This window comes from Miniopterus natalensis, chromosome 14 (genome assembly GCF_054644295.1).
Source record: "Miniopterus natalensis isolate mMinNat1 chromosome 14, mMinNat1.hap1, whole genome shotgun sequence".
NCBI classification, from domain to species: domain Eukaryota; kingdom Metazoa; phylum Chordata; class Mammalia; order Chiroptera; family Miniopteridae; genus Miniopterus; species Miniopterus natalensis.
Window position 1 is genome coordinate 38,690,198 of NC_142094.1, and position 24,802 is coordinate 38,714,999.

The following is a 24,802-nucleotide window of genomic DNA, read 5'->3' on the forward strand; positions in this document are numbered from 1 at the left end:
AGTGTTGACGTCATGCTTTAACAGCCACTGTTCATTGGGACCTTCTGTGTGCCAAATGCCGGGGTAGGGACTTCCACACAATCTCTCATTGATGGCACTCCTGTGAGATGTACATTTTATGGCTCAGTTGTTAAGATTTGGGTTGGGCTGCCGGGGTTTGAACCCCAGCATCCACCACTGAGTAACTGTGTTTCTAGGGTTCTTTCACTTCTTGTGCCTCAGTTTTCTCATCTATAAAAATGAGAATGCCTCATGGGTTATTGGGAAGCACTGATGTACTTAAAGTGTGTGGAATGGGGCCTGGGGCACAGTAGGAGCGTGGTGTGAACCGCTATGATTTGTAGTACTGTGTATCCATTTCACATTCAGCTCTGCATGAGCTGGGCTGCTTCACTCTGTCAGCAGCCCTAGGCCAGGTGTATGTTCCTCTGTCGCAGAGTGGCCTGGGAAGAGAATTCTCTCTTGACTGCAGGCAGGACAGTTGGCCTCAATGAATCAGTCACATCAGGACTGGACAGGCCGAAGAGGTGGGGTCCAGTGCACTGATTTTATAGATAAGGAGACCAAGCCCAAGTAGCTTTCATCTGTCCAAGACATCTTACCCCAAGGATTCTTGTACACAGTCCCAGCCAACTCCACGTACACGGAAAAATTTTACACACGAGGCGTGTGGAGGCCAACTTCTTATTGCTCCATAGTGCTCACCACACTTTTCCTTGATGTCGGTCCATGTAGCAGAGTTCGCTCTGCACATGGAAGGAATCTATCAGAGGGAACATTTGTCAGGTGTGTCTCATAAACTCTGTTCATTTGGGCAACCTTTATGCAGACTTGCGCCATCAGATGAGCATTTTGAGTGTGTAAGAACCCAAAACAATGTAGGAATCCAATCGTTCATCGAAGAACTGTGCCAAATAAAATCTGGCCACAAAAGACTGGAAGCCATTGTGAGGGTTCCCAGAGTTTACAATGGAGGGGATGGATCATGGACATGATGTGAATCACATGTGATGATAATTTTTTTCGTATTTAACTACAATTAAAAAGAGGTAGAAGTACTGTAATTTATGGGTTGAAATTGAGATTTCATGGAAAGATATATTTTTCTGGCTCTTCTCCCAGTCTTTCTTGGATTATTAAGATTTTATCTTATATTTGCAAAAGAAAGAATTGGTCATATAGTTATCTGCATGGTTTGGCATTTGGGGATAAGAAAATACCATTGCTATTCCTTACTAAAATTCAGTATAAAGTGAGGTATTGCAAAGATTTTTTTTGGATGGATGTTGTAAATTTTGATTTGCAAAAGGAGTTTTTAAGTGGCAGAACCTGGGTTGGAGTGAGAACACTGGGCTTATCCCATAGACAGGGATCTTGGTCTTGTTACCTGTTGTATCTCTGCTGCTTAACACAACCTGGCACATAGTAGCCATTCAGTCAGTCTGTGGAATGAATGGATGGTCAACTCTTCTTCATGCTTAAGCTTAGGGGAAATCGATACAAAGTTCTTTTGAACTTTGCATTTATAAGCGACAAAGTAACAGGCAATACTGACTTTATTTTGCAGATCTCCCTTTACATTTAAACGCTGCCATGTTTGAGGCCAACGGCGGCTGTGGCTATGTTTTGAAACCCCCAGTTCTGTGGGACAAGAACTGTCCCATGTATCAGAAGTTTTCTCCCTTGGAAAGGGACCTGGACAACATGGAGCCCGCCGTCTATTCTTTAACTGTAAGTGTGGCCTTCCTGAATATGCACTCGTTTAGAATTCAAGGCATTACAAGGCTCTCCTGTCACAGTTTGGTTCATGCAGATCTAGTTCCCAAAAGGATTTCTTTACGTCTTAAAAGCGGTGGCCGCGGTTCAGGTAGGCCGTCGCCCGGCACGTGCTTGCCAGTGGCCAGGAGGTGGAGTCACCGGCACACCGGCGGGGTGATTCTGTCTCCGGGGCCCTCAGAATCAGCACTTGGGGTTTCTCCCATAAAAGTTGAGCTCCTTGTTAGAGCAGGTCATCTTAAACTCTTTACAGGTTTTTATAAGGTCAACCAGGCATCAATATCCACATCGATTAAATAGCTTTCCTCCTTACGGCGTAAACTTTATCATTCCTAGGCCTTCCTTATTCCTTTTATTGCCTAATTAACTAAATGTCAAAACACCACAGACGCCCCTTAACAGCAGCCATCATTCAACTTTATTTCCCCATTCTTTCACCCCCTCTTAGTGGACAGAGGAAAAGACCTCTGGGTGGCTGATAGGAAAGAGGGACACGGTAACCTCTGCTGTCCAACGTTAGAGCTTGTCCGTTTCCCTCCAGAGGGAGAATCGCCAAGCAGCCGCTGCTCACGACCCCTCAAGCCCCCAGGATTTTCCTACCACCTCGACTGCTTGTCTCCTTCCCTAAGCCGGGGGCAGGGGCCCCTCTTCTACTTGACCTCCTTAGCCAGACCCAAGTGGGGTTTTAACTGTTTTTAACTGTTTACAGAAGTCTATGAATTAATTTTAAACAACATTCCCTGTGACTTGCTGTAAAACTAAACTGTTCAAGGAAAATGACTTTGAAGTTATAAAATGCACCCCTAAAACATCTTGAACAGAACGCTCGTCACAAATTTGCGATTGCGTCGCATAGGGTCTCCTCTTCTTTGGCCCTCTTGCGAGACTTAATTTCATCTTAACTGCTTGGTTTGGAAGGGAATTCAACACTTTGACGGCTGAAAGGTGACGGGCGAATGCCGCTGACAAAATAAGCTTTGCGCGTGGTTGCCGACGGCAAGCGCTGGCCTGGGCCCGGCTTGTCCGCGGGCTTGTTAGTCGCCCGCTCGCCGCGCCGGGTGTCCGCGGGGCAGGCGGGGCGCGGGGCCGGCGGGGCGCGGGGCCGGCGGGGCGCGGGGCCGGCGGGGCGCGGGGCAGGCGGGGCGCGGGGTTGCCCCGGTTTCGTTTTCACCCTCGCCCGGTCGGTCTGCCCCCAGGTCGTGTCGGGGCAGAACGTGTGCCCGAGCCACAGCGCCGGCAGCCCGTGCGTGGAGGTGGACGTCCTGGGCGCGCCGCTGGACAGCTGCCACTTCCGCACGAAGCCCATCCACCGCAACACCCTGAACCCCATGTGGAACGAGCCGTTTTTCTTCCGGGCCCACTTCGAGGACCTCCTCTTCCTGCGGTTTGCGGTCGTGGAGAACAACAGCTCGGCCGTCACGGCGCAGAGAGTCCTCCCGCTCAAGGCCCTGAGGCGAGGTAGCGCACCCGCGGCCCCGGCCGCCCCGCTTCTCGCCACTTGGTGTGTGTTTGAAACTCTCGTGTTAAAAAGTTACAATAAGAGGCAGGAAGAAATAATACGAACCCGGACACTGTTTCAACACGCCTCACAACGGGGTTTTCTTTTACATTCTCCTGAAAGCCGAGGCATTCACAACAGCCCCTAGGAGGCGCGGCCTCCCCCAGGGCTGCGGATGCCCGAGCCGGGCTGGTGGCCCTCGCCCCTCGCCCCCCCCGGCCCCCCCGGGCCCCCCGGCCCCCCCGGGCCCCCTCGGCCCCCTCGGCCCCCTCGGCCCCTCGCCCCCTCGGCCCCCCGGCCCCCCGCCCCCTCGGCCCCTCGCCCCCCCCCGGCCCCCCCGGGCCCCCCGGGCCCCCTCGGCCCCCTCGGCCCCCCCGGCCCCCTCGGCCCCCCCGCCCCCTCGCCCCCCCGGCCCCCCCGCCCCCTCGGCCCCCCTCGGCCCCCCGCCCCCTCGCCCCCCCGGCCCCCCCGGGCCCCCTCGGCCCCTCGCCCCTCGCCCCCCCCCCGGCCCCCCCGGGCCCCCTCGGCCCCCTCGGCCCCCCCGCCCCCTCGGCCCCCCCGCCCCCTCGGCCCCCCCGCCCCCTCGGCCCCTCGGCCCCCCCGCCCCCTCGGCCCCCTCGGCCCCCCTCGGCCCCCCTCGGCCCCCCCCGGCCCCGCCGGGCCCCCTCGCCCCCCCTCGGCCCCCCCGCCCCCTCGGCCCCCCTCGCCCCCCGCCCCCTCGGCCCCCCGCCCCCTCGGCCCCCCTCGGCCCCCCGCCCCCTCGGCCCCCCGCCCCCTCGGCCCCCCTCGGCCCCCCGCCCCCTCGGCCCCCCTCGGCCCCCCTCGGCCCCCCGCCCCCTCGGCCCCCCTCGGCCCCCCTCGGCCCCCCGCCCCCCGCCCCCTCGGCCCCTCGGCCCCCCGCCCCCTCGGCCCCTCGCCCCTCGCCCCTCGCCCCCTCGCCCCCCCTCGTCCCCCCTCGTCCCCCCTCGCCCCCCCTCGCCCCTCGCCCCCCGCCCCCTCACATCCCTTCCCAAATGGCCCCGGGGCACGCCTGCGCTGGTGAAGCCTCCGCAGAGAGGAGAGGAGCCAGAGGAGCGAGGGCTGGGCTGTGCCCGTGGCTCAGTGGGGCCGCGGCGGGAGTCGGTGCCCGAAGCCAGGGCTGGGCGCTGGGGCAGAGCGGGCCGGGGAGCCCCGAGCCGCGGCGGGAGTCGGTGCCCGAAGCCAGGGCTGGGCGCTGGGGCAGAGCGGGCCGGGGAGCCCCGAGCCGCGGCGGGAGTCGGTGCCCGAAGCCAGGGCTGGGCGCTGGGGCAGAGCGGGGGGCGGGGAGCCCCGAGCCGCGGCGGGAGTCGGTGCCCGAAGCCAGGGCTGGGCGCTGGGGCAGAGCGGGGCGGGGAGCCCCGAGCCGGGAGTCGGTGCCCGAAGCCAGGGCTGGGCGCTGGGGCAGAGCGGGGCGGGGAGCCCCGAGCCGCGGCGGGAGTCGGTGCCCGAAGCCAGGGCTGGGCGCTGGGGCAGAGCGGGGCCGGGGAGCCCCGAGCCGAGGCGGGAGTCGGTGCCCGAAGCCAGGGCTGGGCGCTGGGGCAGAGCGGGGGGCGGGGAGCCCCGAGCCGCGGCGGGAGTCGGTGCCCGAAGCCAGGGGTGGGCGCTGGGGCAGAGCGGGGCCGGGGAGCCCCGAGCCGGGAGTCGGTGCCCGAAGCCAGGGCTGGGCGCTGGGGCAGAGCGGGGCGGGGAGCCCCGAGCCGGGAGTCGGTGCCCGAAGCCAGGGGTGGGCGCTGGGGCAGAGCGGGGCCGGGGAGCCCCGAGCCGGGAGTCGGTGCCCGAAGCCAGGGCTGGGCGCTGGGGCAGAGCGGGGCGGGGAGCCCCGAGCCGCGGCGGGAGTCGGTGCCCGAAGCCAGGGCTGGGCGCTGGGGCAGAGCGGGCCGGGGAGCCCCGAGCCGCGGCGGGGCTGCTGAGCGCTGGGCGGCTTCGCTGCGGGCCCCCAGGGAGCTTCCCGGCCGCACCGGCCAGGCCGTTGGTGCACTTTCTCCGACGCTGGCAGGCGTAGGGGCTGGGTGGGGCTCTTAGTAATGAAACGCAGGCTTTGCCCGGCCAGCATGGCTCAGTGGTCAGAGCGTTGGCCAGCTCACCAAAGGGTCACGGGTTCGACTGCCGGCCAAGGGCACGGACCTGGGCTGCAGGTTCAGCTCCTGGCCCCAGCCGGGTGTGTGCAGGAAGCAGCCGATCGATGTCTCTCACACTTGGATGTTTCTCTCTCTCTCTCTCTCCTCTCTCCCCCTCTCTCCCTTCCACTCTCTCTAAAAATCAACGGAAAAAATGTCCTCAGTTGAAGATGAACAACAACAAAAAATGCGGACTCTGTGCAGTAGGATCGGGTGGGGCCGAGATTCCGCATTTCAGAGAAGCCCCCGGAAAGGCCGGCCCTGTGGGTGGCCTTTGAGAACCAAAGCTGTGGGACAGCCTTCCTCCTGTAAGCACACCCAGGCCGTCGCCTCCGAGCCCCACAGACCCAGGCTCGTCCCCGCACTTTGTTTTCCTGTTTCAAGTAGCGCGAGGTTAGAAACGGTGCCTGGACAAGTTAATTACCACCGGGTGGCACACAGCGGTCCCCAGGGGCTGCCCTGTCCGGGGGCTGGCACCAGGTGGTTGCATGCCTGTTGCCACCCCCTGCTCGTCAGAAGGTCTTATTTCTCCCTGTCATTTCTTGAGAAGAGAGAGAAAGAAACATCAGTTTCTGTTGTTCCACTTGTCCATTCGTTGGTTGATTCTTGCGTGTGCCCTGACCGAGGAGCAGGCCCACAGCATTGGTGTTTCAGGACGACACTGTCACCACCTGAGCGACGCAGCCGGGCCTCTGCCTGCCGTCTCCAGGCGGAGCTCTGCAGCCCGCGGCTAACAGGCTTTTCCCATTTGTGCTGTATTCCAGGATATCGACATCTCCAGCTGCGAAACCTCCACAATGAGGTCTTGGAAATCTCTAGCTTATTCATAAACAGCAGAAGGATGGAAGAAAACTCCTTGGGCAGCTCTGTGCCGGCCTCTTTGGTAATTAAGCTCTGTTTCGCTCGGCATGTTTGCAGGGATTGCTGTGCTGGAGGTAGGCTTACTCCTGATACAGGAAAGTGCTCACGGAGATCATATTAATAATGGCTGACACTTGGCACTTTCTAAGCACCTACATATATATTAATCCACCCAGTCCTCTCAGTAATTTTGAGAGCTATGAGTATTATCTCCATTTTACAGATGAGGAAGGTAAGAGCTAAGTACCTCTGAGGTCACACAGTGATAAACCCAGATTCATCTAGTGCCAAAGCCCATACTCTTTACTTATTTATTTTTATTGTTGAGGGTATTACAGATGTCCCCCATCCCCGTGCCGTCCGACCCCTTCACTCCGCTCCCATCCCACCCCAGGCCTTCGCTACACTATTGTCGGTGTCCGTGGGTTACGCATAGAAGTCCTCTGGTTAGTCTCTCCCCCTCTCCTGCCCCTCTGAGTTCTGTCAGCCTGCTGCATGCTTCCATGTCTCTGGTCCTATTTGCTTGTCAGTTTATTTTGTTCATTAGATTCAACATGTAAGTGAGATCATGTGATACTTGTCTTCCTCTAATTGCAAAGCCCCTGCTCTCACTGTGAGCCAACGTAACATGTGGGGAAGAAGCTAATGAAGCAGACCTTTGGGAAGGATTCAGTGCTTCTAGAAACTTTAGGTTAGACCAGGGAAACCCTCTGCTTCTCCAGTGGTGCAGGGGCAATGTCAGGTGAGCAGGGCTGGGGTGGGCAGCCAGCTGCTGCTGTGGATGTGTGACCTGCACCCCTGCAGTTGGGGAGATGCAGAATCTGCACCCTTGGGAATGGGAGGGGAACAGTGCAAACCAAACAGGTTCCCCAGGGAAGGTTCTTGCCCGTTGGAGTTTGAGAACCGCAGGACCTGCGGTCACTCCAGGAACCCAGGGTCGTTGACTAAAACAAGCAACACCAGTTTCATAAACTGGTTCATTCCATTCTGCTTGCTCTTTAAAAATCCATTTAAAAGCGTGTCCATCAGTTACCGCTTTACATGTTTAACAGTCATCGCTGTGGTATCAATCTTACATGTCAGTGGCGCCCCAGCGACCCCCGGAAACGCACCTTCTACGCTCACGGAGGCTCTGGCTTGCCCACCCCCACCGCCACATAGCCGGCTTTCTTCCCCTCGCCGCCAGTCTCTCCTCTGTCTCCGACGTTGTTTTCCTAGGTTCTCCTTCTCTTCCCTTCACTGCGTGGCCAAGGTTAAGGAACAGCACTTTGGCCAAAGTGGAGGGAGGCACTGCCTCTGTCTTGTGCAGAGGCCTGGGAACCAGGGTCGGGGCTGCCTGGCACCAGAGAGGAAGAATCAGATGCTTTCAGAGGGGCCAGGAGGCGCTTCCTGCGCGATTCTGGGGGGTCGCCCTCAATGCCTATCGGAGCTGAAGATCCCACATGTGAAAGAACCAGTTTTCCTCACAAAACTTCTGGCACCAAACATGTCACGTCTTTTTCTGATGTTATGTCTCCAACTCTCCGGCACCGGCTGGCCGTCCTGCCTTTCAGTTCGATTCTGACACTGTCTACCTGGAGTCAGCATCAGATCCTATAGGTTAAGGGCTCAGTCCCGCAAGACCACCCACACTTCAGATGCCGGCTGCATGTCCCTCCTCGGGTTCAGTAATTTGCTAGAATGACTCACAGAGCTCAGGAAAGTGTTTTGCTTTCCATAATATTTTATTTATCATCTTACCATCCAAAATTCTCAAGAGAGATGGAACTCAGTAGACACTGTTGGATGTCAGTTCAGAAGTAAGGACCAACATACACTTTAGATGATATCAGTCCCGTGATTATGATGGAAAGAGATAGTGTTTTGTGAAATAAACTAATATTTTGGTGGTGTGCTGCTAAATATCCTCACTAGACTATTAAAGAAGAGGCACCATTGCTTCTTCAACCACAAAAGGATGGGTCAGGGTGTCAGGCATGCTCTGCTTCTGCATCTCTGTGTCCCTGTGCACACCTCTAAGAACTAGCATGTCTGTGGTGAAGATAGTCTAGAAATTTCATGATAGGAGAATGAATGAGAAACCATGTGCTCTTCCTTGATAGATGTTCAGTACAGAAGAAAGAAAATGTCTGCAGACTCACAGAGTCACGGTGCATGGGGTCCCAGGTCCAGAGCCCTTTACTGTCTTCTCTATAAATGGAAACACCAAGGCAAAGCAGCTTCTCCAACAAGTAAGTGCACTGAGCCCACGTGTGTGTATCTACACACACACACACACACACCACACACACACACATCCATGTTGGTGATTTGCCTCTTGATTATCTGTGATGTCCAACATTGAGATCCACCCTAGGAATGACCTGAGAGGTCTTGGTGCCACTAAACAAGCTACCTTAACCTATAGAGAAGAATTTTTAAGAACCCTTCAGCCACATAAAGAACACCGGGTCCATGAAAAATAAAGACCAGGATGAGTGGCTCTCCGACCATGTGTGCTGTTTCCCTCTGAGCCTGGAGACGGGCCTCATAGTCCCTCTTCATGCAGAGCTTGCTAATCAACCAGAATTTGCACATGAACTGAATAAAGTCTGTTTGTCATTCTAGGAGTTGGGTCAGATTCTTAGAGCATCAGGATGGACCCCACAGGCCAAGAAGACACCCCCTGCCCCTCCAGCCTTAGGCCTTCACTGCATGCTGTGCCCCTTCCCCTTGCACTCGATCTTGACCCTTGAGGCCCTACCCCTCTAGTGGCATGAAGAGGCACAGAAGGCCCCAAACAGGAGGATGAGAGCCTGTTACCCCAACCCCCATGCAGAACTGGCCTAAGCCCCCTCGTGCGGGGCCACGTCTGCTCCCGATCCCCCGGGATCTCGGTGGCCTTCTGCCCGCAGGGACGCCACCCCACGGGAGGACTCACAGGAGAGAGAAAGCGAGACACAAAGAGCAGCATCCAGAGAGGGAGGCAGCTCCTGAAAAGAGCAGGCGGGCCCACGTGTAATTCCTTCTCTTACCGGACACTCCACTCCTGCCCGGTACAGTGGCCTAACCTCCTTGCCAACGTTTTATCCCTTATCTCACTTCAGAATTCCTTCTTCCGCTTGACAAGAGGCCAAGGGGAGCAGTGACCAGGGGAGTGACTGTGGGGCTCCCTCTGAAGTTAGGGCATATGCTGAACTGTCACTGGGATCATAGAATGGTTGGGGGAGTAAAACCCATTGAGCAACCACACATAATAAGTGTTAATAAGTAGCTCTGTCCTGTGAGGGGAAGTCCCTGTGGATGGGCCACCTTTCCCCCAACGTCTTATAATTGACTTAAGAGTCAGAGAAACAGCTTAAGTGTCAAATTTCATAGATTATCAAACAGAAGCTACTACCACATTGGGGGTTGTTTTTGGATTTTTTGTTTTTTAAGTCCATCAGCCCATGAACTTTAGTGTCAACTATCACAAAGCACTGTTGGGATTTGGGGGACTCTATAAAATGGGAAGATATTGAGCAAGGAAACATTTCCATGGCCCACCCATCAAAAGCAGCCCATTACTTTACTGTCACCCCATATGAATACCCGTTTGGCTGTAAAGCTGAACTGAGGAGGGCGGGACCCTGGCCCCCTCATGGAGGCGACAGTGCCAACTGACCTGCTCCTGAAAGCCTTGCGTCCTGGGTCACTCCTGTGGTGGTCGTTGCCTTGCCCCCAGGAAATCCAGAGCCCAGCACCCAATACCAGCCAAGGGCAGGGGGGAAGGGAGCTGTCATCCTGAGACTCTTCTGCCCCCCCCCCCCCCCCCAGTTCATTCTTTCCCTCCAGGTGAGACGCAGCAGCGGCAGGTGTTGAAGAGAAGGGTGTTGACTTAATCCTGGCCAGCTGGTGGCAGCCTTCTCTCGGCACCAGCTTCCAGTTTAGTCTTTTGTCAGTAGCCTGTATAACCGTGAGTGTGAAAGAACTCATCAGTTAGAGGCACTGTAGTGATGTCTCATGATTACTGAGTCCTCTGCTGTGTCCAAGTCACGCTTTATGGCCAGTGCCTCGATCATAAACCATAAAATTAAGAGGTGGTTATTGTGGAGGCAGAAAAATAATTTTCCTCCCACCTTCTAAGTTCTTCTGGCTGGACTAATAATCAAATTAACATGAGACAGGTTAACAGGAGGAAATAACCAGTTTTATTACGTATGTACACGTGGCGGTTCTATAAGAATATGAGACCAGAGGGCAGAGCAGGCAGTTAAGGCTTATACGTGATGCGGAGCTATGGAGAAGAGGATTGTAGTTTGGGACTTAAAAGAGCAGGAAGGCAATCCACATGGATATGGAAAAAGCAAACATTCTGTACATAAATGTTTGCTGGGCCGTCTTTAACGATGGGACACAGAGAGGCCTTTGAACAGAGGGGCCGTACTAGGTCCCTCCCTGTCTATCACACATCAGTTTACATTAAACTATAGTAACCTGTGATGAAATCTCCCTTCCAGGAGCAGGTCCTCTATCTAAATTCCTTTTAGGCAGTAAGGGAAAAGTTGAAGGTTGTTTCTGAGTCTTTTTTTTTTCTTCCTTGAAAATAACCAGCCTAAAATAATCAGTATCCCAAAAATCACATTCTGGGGGGGTACACTCTGCTTCCCCTCATTACCCTTACTGTTCCCACTTACAGAGGGGGAACTGAATCTCTAAAGGGTTAAATATCCTTCCCAACACCCCCCAGCCAGTAAGCATTCAAGGCGACCTCAGACGCAGGTCTGTCTGGCTCCCCAGCCTTGTCTCAGCCACGCTGTTTGAGTGCCAGGGTCAGTAGCCAACAAAGAAAACAGGCCCCTCGGCACACAGTCAAGACTTTATTGGAAGGAGAATTCCCAGGAACTTAGATCAGAAGAGATTAGACCACGACGGAGGGATTATCCTGGACTAGGCTCCTTGCCCGTGGTCCTGTTGCAGTATTTACAAAGAGTTAAATTCATAGATTTAAAACCTAAAGTTTTTAATTCAGTAGGAGCTCTCATTCCAGCAGTGGGAAAAATAGTTATGCTGTCTGGCAATTATGAGTAAATTGTGTCGTTGCCCAGAATGGACATAAACAATTCTTTTTGGACATAAGAGAATTCTTAGACCTTCCAAAAAGAATTATGCAACACTCCAGAGCAGGTTTCACTTATAAATTGCACATGAAAGCTATCTGAACCCCATGGAAATAGACTTGCTTTGGATTAAAGCTTTTGCTCAGTTTGCCTTTGCTTTATCTTTAGATTCTGACCACTCAACAAGACACCAAACCTATTGCCACAGACTATTTTTTGATGGAAGAAAAATATTTTATATCCAAAGAAAAGAATGAATGCAGAAAACAACCGTTCCAGAGAGCCATTGGTCCAGATGAAGAGATCATGCAGATTTTAAGCAGCTGGTTTCCAGAAGAGGGATATGTTGGCAGGATTGTCTTAAAAACCCAGCAGGAAGTAAGTGTGTCTGGGTGCAGCCTACGCGCAGTCACAGTAACAGCTCAGTGTGTCATTCACCACCTGCCACTGGCCACCTCCCTCAAAATCAGGATTTCCTCTAATTCCCACTTGATTTATATTATCCTTCTGAAGTGAATGTGGAGAAATGATTTCATTCTTTTGCACATATCCAGAACGTTATATCTTGAGTTACAGAAATTCAGCCTAAAAGTCATCTCTTCTAAAACAAAGCGAGCACAAACTCATGGATTCCTTATGCGTGTCATCAGCCGTTTGCCAGTATTTTGTTTGTATGAGTAAGGAGACATTGTTGCGAGGGTCACAGAACTGGGTAATGCGTGCGAGGCCTGTAGGCACTGTGCATTTGGGGGTTGGTTGCATTCCTGTTAGTGCCTGTTGAAGTTTTAGCTAACAAATGGTTCAGTGCTTATAAGTAAAATAACAGTATTTTATTTTAAATATTCTATAACTTCACACAAAGTAAGAATAATTTTTCAGCTTTGGCCGGAATTTGTACTAAATTACAGTTCCCTCGAAGGAAACAGCACAGCGTCAACTCCAGACTAGTTGGCTTCTGTTGGGGTTTGCTGATGGAGCCCCCCTTTTTTTTTTCCTGAAGAAACTGATAGGAGCCCACTAACTTCCTGCCATTTTTTTTTAAAATGACAGTAAATTTAAAATGAGGTCATTGCTCCAAGCAGAGACAACCATAACTCATGCCAATCATGAAGCAGTTGAGTCCATTCAACAATTTGATTAAATAAGTAAATACTTACTGAGCACCTGATATGTGCCAGGCCCTGCTCTGGGCGCCTGATCCGCTCCTTCGGGGCCTGTAATAGAGCTTGGCTGGCACAGTGCCCCCTGGTGGCCCACGCCTGCCGGCACACAGAGGAGGAGAGGAGCTATTTCAGCATCATGTGTTGACTGAACGTGGCCTGCAGCCTCCGCAGAGCTCCAGCATCTCCTCAGAACCAGAGCCACTGCCTTCCCTCCGAACCTTGCCTCAGACCGTAAACAGACACTTCGTTGAAGCAGAGAAATGTAATTGTCTCCCCAGCTTCCTCTCTCTATCAGACATACAAATTGCTAAGCCAGAGAAAAAGCAGTTCTAATAATAATAGCTTTATGAGGAAATAGAGAGCTTAGCCGGACTTTTAAAGTCATCTTTAATTTCTAAATTTTTTTTCCTATTTCTAATTGTCTTTGCCATATATAAAAAAGTATCCTATAAGTGACAATTTCAGTGAAATCTTTAAATCATATACAGGGTGTCCCAAAAAAATGCACACACACAATGTCTATAGATTCTACTACATTTTGAAAATGAAATGTATTTTAATAAACACTGCCTTCATAATTATCCAAAGTGTGTACATATATATTTTGGGACACCCTGTATTTACAAAATGATGTATGCTGTTTAAAGCTCTCAAACGCTCACTATTTTGAATGATCTCATGACATCATGGAAACCACCCTACACTTACGGAAACGGAGGCTCAGGAGGTTAAGTCATGACGGGGTGGGTAGTAGAGTCTTATGGCTTCCAGGTCAGTGTTATTTCCACCATCCCCTGCTGCCCCGGCTGGAGCTGCGTCAGTCCTCGTGGTCATCCCCGCCCAGCACCGCGGGAGGCAGTGAGCGGTGGAAACGTGGCGGGCCGCTGGGGGGCCCAGTGGGCCTTCGTCGTGGTTGGGAGGAGTGGGGAGGTTAGGGATGCCCACATGCAATTTAAAGGGTATGTGACAACAGGCAGTGGAGACCCCGGGAATGTAGGTTTAAGAAGGGCTGGTGGAAGAGACGCATCTTGAAGAAAAAGGGAATAAACTAGAAGTCAAACAAACATTTTCTGATGAGAATACAGCAAGTTCTCTTCATGCCCTTTTTGGGAGGCGATTTTTGATATGACTGAAGTGTACCTCAAATGTTAACAAATCACGTTTTATGTATCCAGGCTTCCTGGGTGCGTAATGACACACAAAACATATCTACTGATTGAATGAATGAACTCAGCAGTTATCAGATACAAGCAGACACTGGCATAGTTGATAGATTAGAGCTGTAAGTATTTTTGTTTATTTTATTCTTTGGAACTAGTAAGATATATAAGCAGTTTGCCCATAGATTAAAAGTCCCCTAACTGCTATCTGGGACCTCTCCTCTGTCCTGCCTGCCTCTTATAATTTTCTTGTCTCCTGGGCTGCAGAGCTGTCGGGTGTCACACCTTCCTGTGGTCAGTATGCCCTCCTCTGACACCTGCTGAATTTGAAATCAGGCAAACCTGGCTCTGCCACATATTGGATGACCTTGGACAGCTCTGCTGACTTCTGTAACCCCTGTGCCCTAACGTGTAAAATCTATCATAGAAACGACTACCCTGCTTGATTCAAAAAGATCATCATGAGACTCATGCTAAACATGTAGACAGTATGTATACAAATGCTTAGTAAATGTAAAGGGCTATACAAATGAGGGCTATTGTTATGGTCGTTACTTGTGGCTTCTCATGCAGCGGAAATTTCCTTTAAAATAAATAAGCTCTAAGTGAAGCTCCAAAAGCCCTTTTTAAAATAAAAGTGCATGGTTGTCAGGATATTTTATGTGGCAATTAGAACCTTTTTTTTCTTGCCTGCTTCCTGGTTTTCAGGCCCTGAGATTATAAATTGTGTCTTATGAATTATCACTTAACCCCACTCCTGTTGGTTAAATAGATCATGATCAATGTCGTGACATTTAACACAGAAAAAGCTCTAGGAATTGAGAAGAAATGAGGACCACGGTGTTTGAAGTGGAGAGAAAAAACAGGTTGTAGAACAGTATATGTAGGAGAGTACAATCTCACTTTATGTAGTAAATATAGACAATAATAGAATGAAGGGGGTTCGGAAACTTCAGTCGTATGTATTGTAGGAACCAGGACTGCAAGATTAATGAAATGATTAAGGAAATGGTTGGCCGTTCCTCTCCGGGCCTGGCTACAGTTTGGCGCCACCTGGTGGCAGTTACCCATTTGACTTTAATATTGATGGGACCGTTCTGGGTCCTGTGGCTGCTGTAACCTCCAGCCAAGTCAGCACCGCTTTGCAGGCCTGCTCTGAAGAGATTAGGCCAGGAGAACACTGGGGACCAGACAACTCCCTGCCAAGTCCTCGCTTCCTGAGATGGGCCGCCTCCTGTTTCCATGCCTGCGTCTCCTCCCCTTCTTGCCTCCCCCTGCAGAAGATAACTGTAAACTACCCTCATTTGAGAGTGGGGCTAACAAAAGACAGGAGCCATTTGACAATCACATTAAACCTAAATTCACATAATTCCAGGGTTTCATTGTATCTATCTATTCACATATACAAAAATACATTTGTATATCCTTAGCAGATGTTTAGAAGGATATGTAACCTAACAACAGTGGGGGTTTTGTGGAGAATGAGATGGGAGAGAGAGGGAAAAAGGTGAGAGTGGGAAAACTTTGCCTTTTTATTGCTGTATTTCTGTAATGCTTGAAAATTGTAATAAGTACCTATGTCTACAGATATAGCTACCTATATAGTAATATATAATTATATATGTAAAATTCACTGGAAGCCAATTCACCAAAAGCCAATCAACCGGATAACTAATTATCATGATTATTGAGTATTTTGTCAATATTTGTTTCTTTTTTTTTTAAGGGATGATATCTTAATTTTTTTATTTCATTTTTAATTACAGTTTACATTCAACATTATTTTGTATTATGTTCAGATGTACAACACAGTTGTTAGACAATAATATACTTAACAAAGGTTCAATGTGACTTACCTCCAGCCATTGTTCCTGCCTGTCACTGTGGATTTTGATCTTCTAACCTGGCTGAACGTCAGTTTCAGGTTTCGCATTTTGGATGTCTTGCATTTCTTAAATGCTCAAGGTCTATGTGAGAGTGGGTGGACTTTCTCTTAAATGAAATTTACTGTGTTCTTATTTGGCTTTTGCTAATTGGCAAAATGATGGATTGTCTTTTTACGAATTTGTCTACAGTTGATTTGGACTCAAAATCCACAGCTAAGAGGAGTTTAGCTACTAGCTTGTTCTGGGCCAGATCTTACCGGTCTGTCTACACCAGCAGAAGCACAGCACTTTCTTTGTCTAAGACATGGCTGTCCTTTCAGAATAATGTATGAAATATTGACCAGTGTAGAAACTGTAAAGCTAAGACGTTATTTCCACATTGCCAAGGTACATCTCGAATTTTTGTTGGATTTTTTTCTTTTCCTATCCTGCGTCATCTCACCGTTTACGCAATCTCTTCTTTTTTAACATAGACCCTAGAAGAGAGAAGCATTGTTCAAGATGACAGAGAGGTGGTCTTGAGCTCGGAGGAGGAGAGTTTCTTTGTCCAGGTGCACGACGTCTCTCCGGAGCAGCCGCGGACCGTCATCAAGGCGCCTCGCGTCAGCACCGCGCAGGACGTCATTCAGCAGGCGAGGGCCCTCCCTTCCTCGCCTCAGCCCTACAGAATTTGTCCCCGTGTAAACTGCTGGGACAAATCAGATCTCAGCCCATTCTGTTAATGAAGGTCCTAGACCGGTGGGGACCTAAAAAGGAAGAGCAGGAAACAGTGGTTCACCCCTCCGACAGACCCTCACCTGGTACCTACTGTGAGCCGGGCTCTCTGTGAAGGGCTGGCAGTAATGGATTTAGGAGGCGGCTCTGCAGAGCAGTCATCTCATTTTCCCCGAAATGCCTACGCCAGTACTGAATGACCATCTTCAGAGGACAGGGAGGCCAACTCTGACCCTCTTCCACCTCCAGGGCATGCTTCTGTGTGCATGGTTTCAGAAACGATTTCTTCTTTCAAAGCCTTGTCATGGTTTGCATTCACCAAACGCCCTTGAAAAGTGGTTAATGGCACAAACTCTAGGTCAGGAGGCTCGAGGTTCAAATCCCAGCTCTGCTTCTTACTAGCTCTGAGATCTGGCAACGTATTTACCCGTAGTTACAGTGGTACACGTAACAATATAACAAAACGCTCCGGTTTGTAGCATTTGCCAGTTTCTGTTGTGGTCAATGCTCCCACCATGTCTGAGTTCACCAGTCTGTTCCATTTGGCTCCAATATGCTACCATGTGGTTAAGTTACCACTTAGGTAACATAGGAGTGGCATAACAGTGCTTTGCTCACAGAGCTGTTGTGAAATTAAGTCAGCAGTGTGTGTAAACTATAAATGCCTAGCACATGGTAAGCACCACTGCAGTGCTATTTGCATGGCAATTTGGTTGGTATAGACTTTGAACTTGGCTTCTTTTGTTGACCTTGTGTCCCCAAAGTATCTGGGACGTTGTAGGCCCTCACTAAACATTTGATGAGTGAATAAATACATAAATGAAAGATAATCTTGCACAAAATGAGAAGTGAGGCCAGCCAAGTCCTAAAGTGCCTTAGCAGCCAATACTCTGTGGTGAAGAGGCAGCCAGTGGGACAGGGGTTCCTCTGAGGGTCTGGGTTCTGCCCCTCGCTGTCTGCATGACCTTCATGTCTGTGACCTTTAGTGCATGCAGACAGCCCCGTTCAGGTCTTTATTCTGTTACTTCTTTGCTGTGCATCCTCTGGAATCTGCTCAAGTTCCTCGTCTGAAAAGGGGAGACAAAAATAACTAAACATGGAGTCTTGTGAAGCTGAACCGGGTAATGTGGGAAAGCCTGTCATCAGCTACAGCTACGCAAATGTAGAATGAGGAGTGGAGGACAGGACCTGGAAAGTCCCCGCCTCAGGTTTCATTTACAGTGAACACAGGCGTTGGAGACGCGGCCTTTATTCATGACCCTAACTTCTCTTTCAGACCTTGTGCAAAGCCAAGTACTCCTACAGCATCCTGAGCAACCCGAACCCGAGCGACTATGTCCTTTTGGAAGAGGTGGTGAAAGACCCCGCCAACAAGAAGTCTTCCACCCCCAAGTCCTCCCAGCGGGTGCTTTTGGATCAGGAGTGTGTGTTTCAAGCCCAGAGCAAGTGGAAAGGTGCAGGGAAATTCATCCTTAAGCTAAAGGAGCAGGTGCAGGTAAAGCTCAAGGTTATTTTCACTCTTTTCAGCCATTACTTGATATTCGTAACTACACCGTAATCAGATTTGGGAGACCATGAAGTTGAGAAGAAAGTTCCTTAGTCAAGAAATTGAGGGGGGAGAAGGTTGTTTGGCTTGGTTTTCACTGTGTGGAAAGGAACGTGTTCCCTCTGCGGTTAAGCAGTCCTGAGAGGGAGAGGGGAGTCCCTCCCTCCCAGACAGGGAAGGGGGGTCCCTCTCTGATACGGGTGGGATCGGGAGTCCCTCCCTCCCAGACAGGGAAGGGGGGGTCCCTCTCTGATACGGGTGGGATCGGGAGTCCCTCCCTCCCAGACAGGGAAGGGGGGGCCCTCTCTGCTACGGGTGGGATCGGGAGTCCCTCCCTCCCAGACAGGGAAGGGGGGGGCCCTCTCTGCTACGGGTGGGATTGGGAGTCCCTCCCTCCCAGACAGGGAAGGGGGGGGCCCTGTCTGCTACGGTGCCGCAGGACCGGGGATGCTGGCTGTCAACTAAATAACACCAATGGAGAGTTCTTCTTTCCCACAGGCATCCCGAGAAGACAAGAGAAAAGGCATTTCTTTTGCAAGTGAACTCAAGAAGCTCACCAAGTCAACCAAGCAGCCCCGAGGACTCGCTTCGCCTTCTCAGGCCTTGGCCTCAGAAAGTGTCCAAAGCAAGGAGGAGAGACCTGCAGGCGGCCTGCCCGCCGGGGACGCGACGGACGGTCGACAGTGAGCGCGGGCGGCATGTTTGACCAGGTACACTACGCCATCTCCCCGTTCCAAAGCGGGGTCCGCTCACGCCCCTTCGTAAGGCATAACTGGTACAGGATCTCTCATGTCTTCCAAATGGAGGTGCCCCTCAAGGCGGTAGGAACGGCACCAAACAGGAAAAGGCCTCTGAAGATATTCGGACCTTCAGAAGTGATCGCTTTTAGACCAACTTCTTTTGTAGATAACTCAACAAAGGGGAACATTATGTTCTTCTAATTTAGGTTTGATTTGGCCTCAGCAACCTCAACTTCCCCTGCCTCACTTAAGAAATAGGAATCTGGCATTTGTGACGTGATGATTAAAATTTAGAAAGCAAAATAACATAGCCGCCTCCACCTTGAGACGGCAGTCAGTTGCGCCCCTGGGGGCCAGCCCACCGCTTGCTGTTCACACACACGGTACATTTCATTCTATCTTTAAACAAATTATTTATGTGGAACCTGAATTTTTTTTAAAGAAGCATATGAGGAAACCAAACACAGATTTCTTCTCTTCACTTAGTTTCCTAATGAACCCAAGAGATGACCAAAGCCACTGCTCCCCCCTTGTGTTGTGGTTCTAAGATTTAACATGCACAAGAGACCACAGTGAAGCACCGCTGCTGGTCCTGCGTGGCTTCATCGGCTGTCTCCGTCACAGTCAGGGCTTTCTCACATTACATGTAAAGCTCTCAATTAAAGAACTCATCGCTACCCCTTGACGGCCAATTCTGATGTGTAACAGCCCAAAAGAAAGCCTGACACATAGCCCCTATTTCTACATTTAAGGGCCAACTCCTGAAATAACTGATGCCCTGAACCATACTCTTTCAAAACAACAGACAAGGCCAAATACAGGAAACCACTGCCCCTGGACTATCTGCCCGGCCAGCTGCTCCCAGGGAGTCAGGGCGGTTTAGGTTAAGCAAAGACGCTTCGGAAAGAAATCTCAGAATCACAGAGCATCAGATAGTGGTGAATTCACAGAACAGTGAGCCTCCGGGCTGTCCAGATTCTGTGAAGGCTCAGCACCCATTTCCTGTTGCCATGCAGCTGGTATCCCAATGGTTTAAAAGCTCTAGACTCACTTCCCTTCTGCCCCCGTGTCACAGTCAGTGCCTTCTCCAAAAGCCAAGTGAGCTGTAGAACTAAACACCCACGTGGAGCCTCTCCAACATTTAGAAAATGACTCACCGTGGTAGTGGGTCTGTGAGCAGGCTGTAAGGACCGATCAAAATTTAAAATGCTGGGCCCTGGCCGGGGAGCTCCATCGGTGGGAGCATCGTACCAATGCACCCCGATGGCTGCGGGTTCAATTCCCCGGTCAGGGCACATACAGGGATCCACCAATGAATGTATAAATGGGTAGAACAACAAATGGATGTTTCTCTCTCACTCCCTTCCTCCCTCTCTCTAAAAATCAATAATTTTTTTTAATTAAAATACTGTTTTCCATATCAAGAGCTTAGATCAAATAAATCATATTATGTTATAACCTCTGTAATGATACAGCAAAATTACACTCTGCCATAAAGAGCCCTCATGCTACAAGATTACATTAAGTACCTAACAATACAACTCCACTAGAAATTTTAACTTAAAAATATGTGTTTGCTATAATGAGCATTACTAATTGCTTATATTTTAGGAGAGGAGGGAGGGTAGGACATTAGATAAATGTCCTTGGCCTTAATTTTCCTGTGACAACAGACATCCAGAATCATTTCAGTTGACTTCAGCTTTGCTTGAACTTGGGGAAGCTTCTTTTTAAAAATTGCCACTGGTGCACCTATAGGAATATACATCCCATGTTATGAACTCCTTTACAAATGGTGTTTCCAAGAAAGAGCATTTGTGAAAAAGAAAGGGCCTTTCTGTGTGTACTCATAAGAAAACAAGCTTAGCGCTGGCTGGTGTGGCTCAGCGGTTAGAGCATCAGCCTGCTCACCAGAGTCTCGGGTTTGATTCCCAGTCAAGGGCACATACTTGGGTTGCAGGTCTGATCCCTGCTCCCAGTCAGGGCACGTGTGGGAGGCAACCGATTGATGTGTGTCTGTCACATTGATGTTTCTCTCTCTCCCCTACCCCTTCCCTTCCACTCTCTCTAAAATCAGTGGAAAAAATATCCTCACTCCTTGGGTGAGGGTTAGAAAAGAGAACAAGCAGAGTACTTTCACTGCTTTCTGATGACATAATTCATGTTGTTTGTTCTAAAATTTTCATTTCTAAAGTGTCAAGAGTTACCTCTTAATACTCTAAGAATTTCTAAACAAGTATTTACCCTACTCTTATCTGAAGTAATAAATACAGTTGTTGAAAGAATTCCACCTTTTTTTTAAAAAAGTTAAACAGTTTGATTGTAATTTTAAAAAGAAAGAAAAAGAAAAATCCTTCTGACGAACATGGTGCTCCAGGACAGAAATAGCCTAATGTTCCACCTCCTGGGAACATGTTGTAACACCGAGAGCTAGGAAGTAGTCTGTGCCCCAGACGCAGTGAACACTACGCCCTTGCTACACTGTGAACGTTTCTGCTCCTTCACTTAAAATACACTAACAAGCCTGTGGATACAACTTTACAGGTGAAGACCTTTTGACAAGAAGTTAAAGTCAAGAATGAGCATGGTGGAAACAAATATAATTTCCTTGTTTTCATTCAACTTAAACTGGAAATTGATGATTTCTGGAGTGAAGCTTTCTTCACACATGATGTGAGTTCCACACTGAGGACAAGCAAAATGACACAGGGCTAGCTACCAACCATTTCCTGATGAATGAAGCAAAGCCCAGGAGATTGCCATTCTGCAAATGTCAAGTTGTTCTAAGAAACAAGAACAAAAACAAAAACACAGGACTAAGCTTGCAATAGACTTAGAACAGGGGTCAGCAAACTTTGTAAAGGGCCAGACAGGAAATATGTTGAGCGTCACGGGCCATCCGGTCTCTGATACAGCCACTCAGCTCGGCCGTCATGGTGCAAAAGCAGCCATAGGCAATACGGACATGAATGTGTGTGGCTGGGCTCTGATAAAACTAGTTACAGACACCGAAATTAGAATTTCATGTAATTTTCATGTCACAAATGTTCCTCTTTGGTTTTTTCTCAATCACTTAAAAATGTAAAAACTATTCTTAGTTCTAGAGCCGCACAAAAACAGGTGGCAGGCTGGATTTGGCCCCAGGCTACAGTTTGCTGACCTTAGAAAACTGGGAACAAGAGGCCCAGAGGTCTGAAAACAAGCAAGCTAGTTTAGTCATGCATTTTATGGCTGAGAATTAATTGGAAGCTTTGGGGCATTGCAAATGTAAATATGTCCTGTAAGATTCATTAAAGAATGCAATATAGTTTCCGTATTCTGTACCATAATGTATTCTTCAGGATTTCCTTTTACATATAGAATAATGTTGGGTTTTTTAAGTTTATTGCTTGTATATCCACAGATTATTCCACTTTTGGCTTTCACAGAATTTAGAAGGATGTGTAATTTAATATCTACTGAGTGTGATGTCTTAACAAGAAACTTACTCATTTTTTTTAAAGCAAAAGTAGATTGAGTTGGTGTTTAAATTTATTTATTTTGCAAGGTTTGTACTGACACTGTACTTACGTATTTATTATGTGTATGTAGCCTTCTTGATACCGCTTATAGGTTAGAAACATTATTGATTCTATCTCACTATTTGAAGACAAATCTTCCTAAAAAGAAAGTGTATGCTCTGAATACCTGAAATGGGCCAGAATTTCATGTCTAAAACGCTTCATTTTCACTTCTGATTAACTGAAGAGCTATTGATCCAAGTCATACTTGCCATTTAATGTAAATTATTTTTAAAACCTTGCTGTATAAAACTATCATGTAAGTGTAAAGGATTCTGCTTATGCTTGGTAGGAAGCAAATGATGACTTTTTAAATGAAATGTGTGTTCCTCTAAAGTAAAATCCATTCTATTGATACTAAAATTTGACACTTTTCTTCAAATTATAAAACACTAAAAATCCTACACTTTGCTTTGAGAAGTTTTTTTGGTGTGTGTGTTTTGTTTGTTTTTTACCAGTTATAAAGAATAAAACAATCCCAAGTCTTTCACATATTCTAGAAACAGAAGTGCTCAATATATACCACACAGCTTTCATGGTACTGAGAGTTCTCACTGACTCAGCCTTTGCTAGAAGAACCTCTGTTTGCTTGTGGGCAGGATTCAGGCTATCCTCGTTTGACGCTGTTTGTACAGTGCTACAGGTGTCTTTTTAAATCAAGTAACCAGTCTATAACAAATGCAGTGCTGTCTGTTTTAAAAAATACTCCAGAAATATGTTATCAAGCTTCTATAAATTAATAGGCACCCCACCCCACCCCCGGTTTGGCTTACCTTGTATTGAAAACTGAGTTACTGGCCTCACCGGCTAGAGTTGAAAAAAAACTGTACCGAGTAATAAAATGAAAAGCAAAACTGGTCTCCCTAGGTTTATCATTTGGCCTGGATTCTTTTTCAGCTCCACCCCACCCAACCCCACGGCCTTTAACATGGTTGATTTGGCTGCAGCACAAAATCTGACACTCATGAGACTGAGCGTGCGCCTGGGTTTCAGCCAGTGAGTGAACCCACCCTGGGGCCTGTGCTGCAACTCAGCTTGGTTGTTCATTCCTTGAGGTAAAAGCACTTACTCTTTTTGAGTCTTCGGGACTTTAGGAAGAACACATTGCTCAGAAATATAAAAGGTCACCCTGGCCGGTGTGGCTTAGTTGGTTGGGCGGCATCCCATGCACCGAGGGGTCGCAGGTTGGATTCCCGGTCAGGGGACATGCCTGGGTTGCAGGCTTCATCCCCACCAGGGGGCGTGCAGGAGCGGATTGTTTCTCACACTGATGTTTCTCTCCCCCTCCCTCTCCAAATCTACAAAAACTCTTTTTTTAATGTAAAAGGTCTACTCTACTATTACAACTAACCAGCACAAACCTGGTATATGCCAAAAACATGAAGTTTTTATTGATGGCTTATCTGACTTATACAGCTATATTAATATACCAAACAAATTATCCTATTATTTAGAATGCATCTAAAATAGTGACCTAGACTATACCCATTACCACTTTATACTTTTTGGCCTACTAAAAATCTCGGTAGCAAACTTTTATCAGTAAAGTTGATAAAGAAAATAATCCAAACATGCAGGCTGGGTTTATTACAAGATTTGAGGGGGAAATATTTTAAGTTGCTTTACTAAACACAAGAGGAAAAGAGCATGAATTCAGTCACTCTGTTAGGTGATACCAACTTTTAAGAAAATCTATAGCTGGCAAGAAGGGATTAGAGTAGAAATCCACTGTGATCTCTGGTGCTGGGAGAAAAAGATTAACTTCCTCTCAAGTCACCTGTTCATCTGGAATTAGATGTTTTACAAAATGTAAAATTATACAAGGGTGGTAAGGAATTGAGGGTAAGTTTGCCATGTACCTGTAGGAAGTAACACTTTTGGGGCAGGAAGTGTCCTTGAGGGAATACCTCTTTTCATGTAATCCTTAGTAAGTAAAAGTTATTTATAAATTTTCCAGTTGGGGGTAAATATGGGGTGTAGATGTAACAAAAGTGAGTTACAGGTACCTTGTTTTTAATGAAATCTGCTTTCATACAAAGGTCTCCCATCTCAATAGCTCTGAAGAGTGGAGGCTCACTAATGAAAGTGGGCCTCCCCTACTGTGATGTGCATCTTCCCCTCTAGTGTTTCTGTTGGCCTCCCCTCCTCTGCCCAGATACCCACAGGCCTCGCTCAGTTCTGAAAGTCACCAGAGCCTGCACACTGGTCGGGTAAACTTAACTCTAAAACACAAAGCTCCACAGCTCTGCTCCCAAGCCAGAGCAAGAGTATAGTTCTCCTGGCTGGTGAACGGCCTTGTACTTGGCAGAGTGAGAGGCAGCCCGTAGGGAAAGTGCTCTCTAGAGGGCTGCCTCTCACTCCTTTCAGTTGCTCCTGTCACATCAGCAGTGAGGCTTCGTTAGTTCCCCCTGGAACAGTTCCTCCATCACCCTCCAGAGCATGTCAGGAAATGCGAAGAACTCCAAAGAGCCCAGAACTTTCTTTGCAACATTCAACTTTCTTTGAAAGTAGCCATACGGACACTTGTTCTTTTTTTCAAATGCCAGGGCAGGTGATTTCCTGAAGTGTACCCACCATCCAGCAAGAGCCAATGAACCTGGTATCAATTTCAAGCTATTTTCTTTTCTCAAAAATCTTCGTAAAAATATACTCACTCAAATTTAGAATTTTTCTCACTTCCAACGA

The 24,802-nt window shown here is 49.0% G+C and overlaps 1 protein-coding gene across 1 annotated transcript in view; it reads left to right on the plus strand.

Moving 5' to 3' along the window:
* The window catches only part of PLCE1 (phospholipase C epsilon 1), a 247,106-nt gene extending 224,585 nt beyond the window's left edge, over positions 1-22,521 (plus strand). Inside the window, exons 25-32 of the mRNA XM_087824459.1 lie at positions 1,568-1,731; positions 2,973-3,234; positions 6,174-6,292; positions 8,373-8,501; positions 11,517-11,726; positions 16,031-16,189; positions 17,548-17,766; positions 18,316-22,521. Of these exons, the coding sequence (XP_087680585.1) occupies positions 1,568-1,731; positions 2,973-3,234; positions 6,174-6,292; positions 8,373-8,501; positions 11,517-11,726; positions 16,031-16,189; positions 17,548-17,766; positions 18,316-18,504 (1,451 nt within the window). The 3' untranslated portion in view covers positions 18,505-22,521. The remainder of the gene's footprint in view (positions 1-1,567; positions 1,732-2,972; positions 3,235-6,173; positions 6,293-8,372; positions 8,502-11,516; positions 11,727-16,030; positions 16,190-17,547; positions 17,767-18,315) is intronic.
* Positions 22,522-24,802: the final 2,281 nt, after the last annotated feature.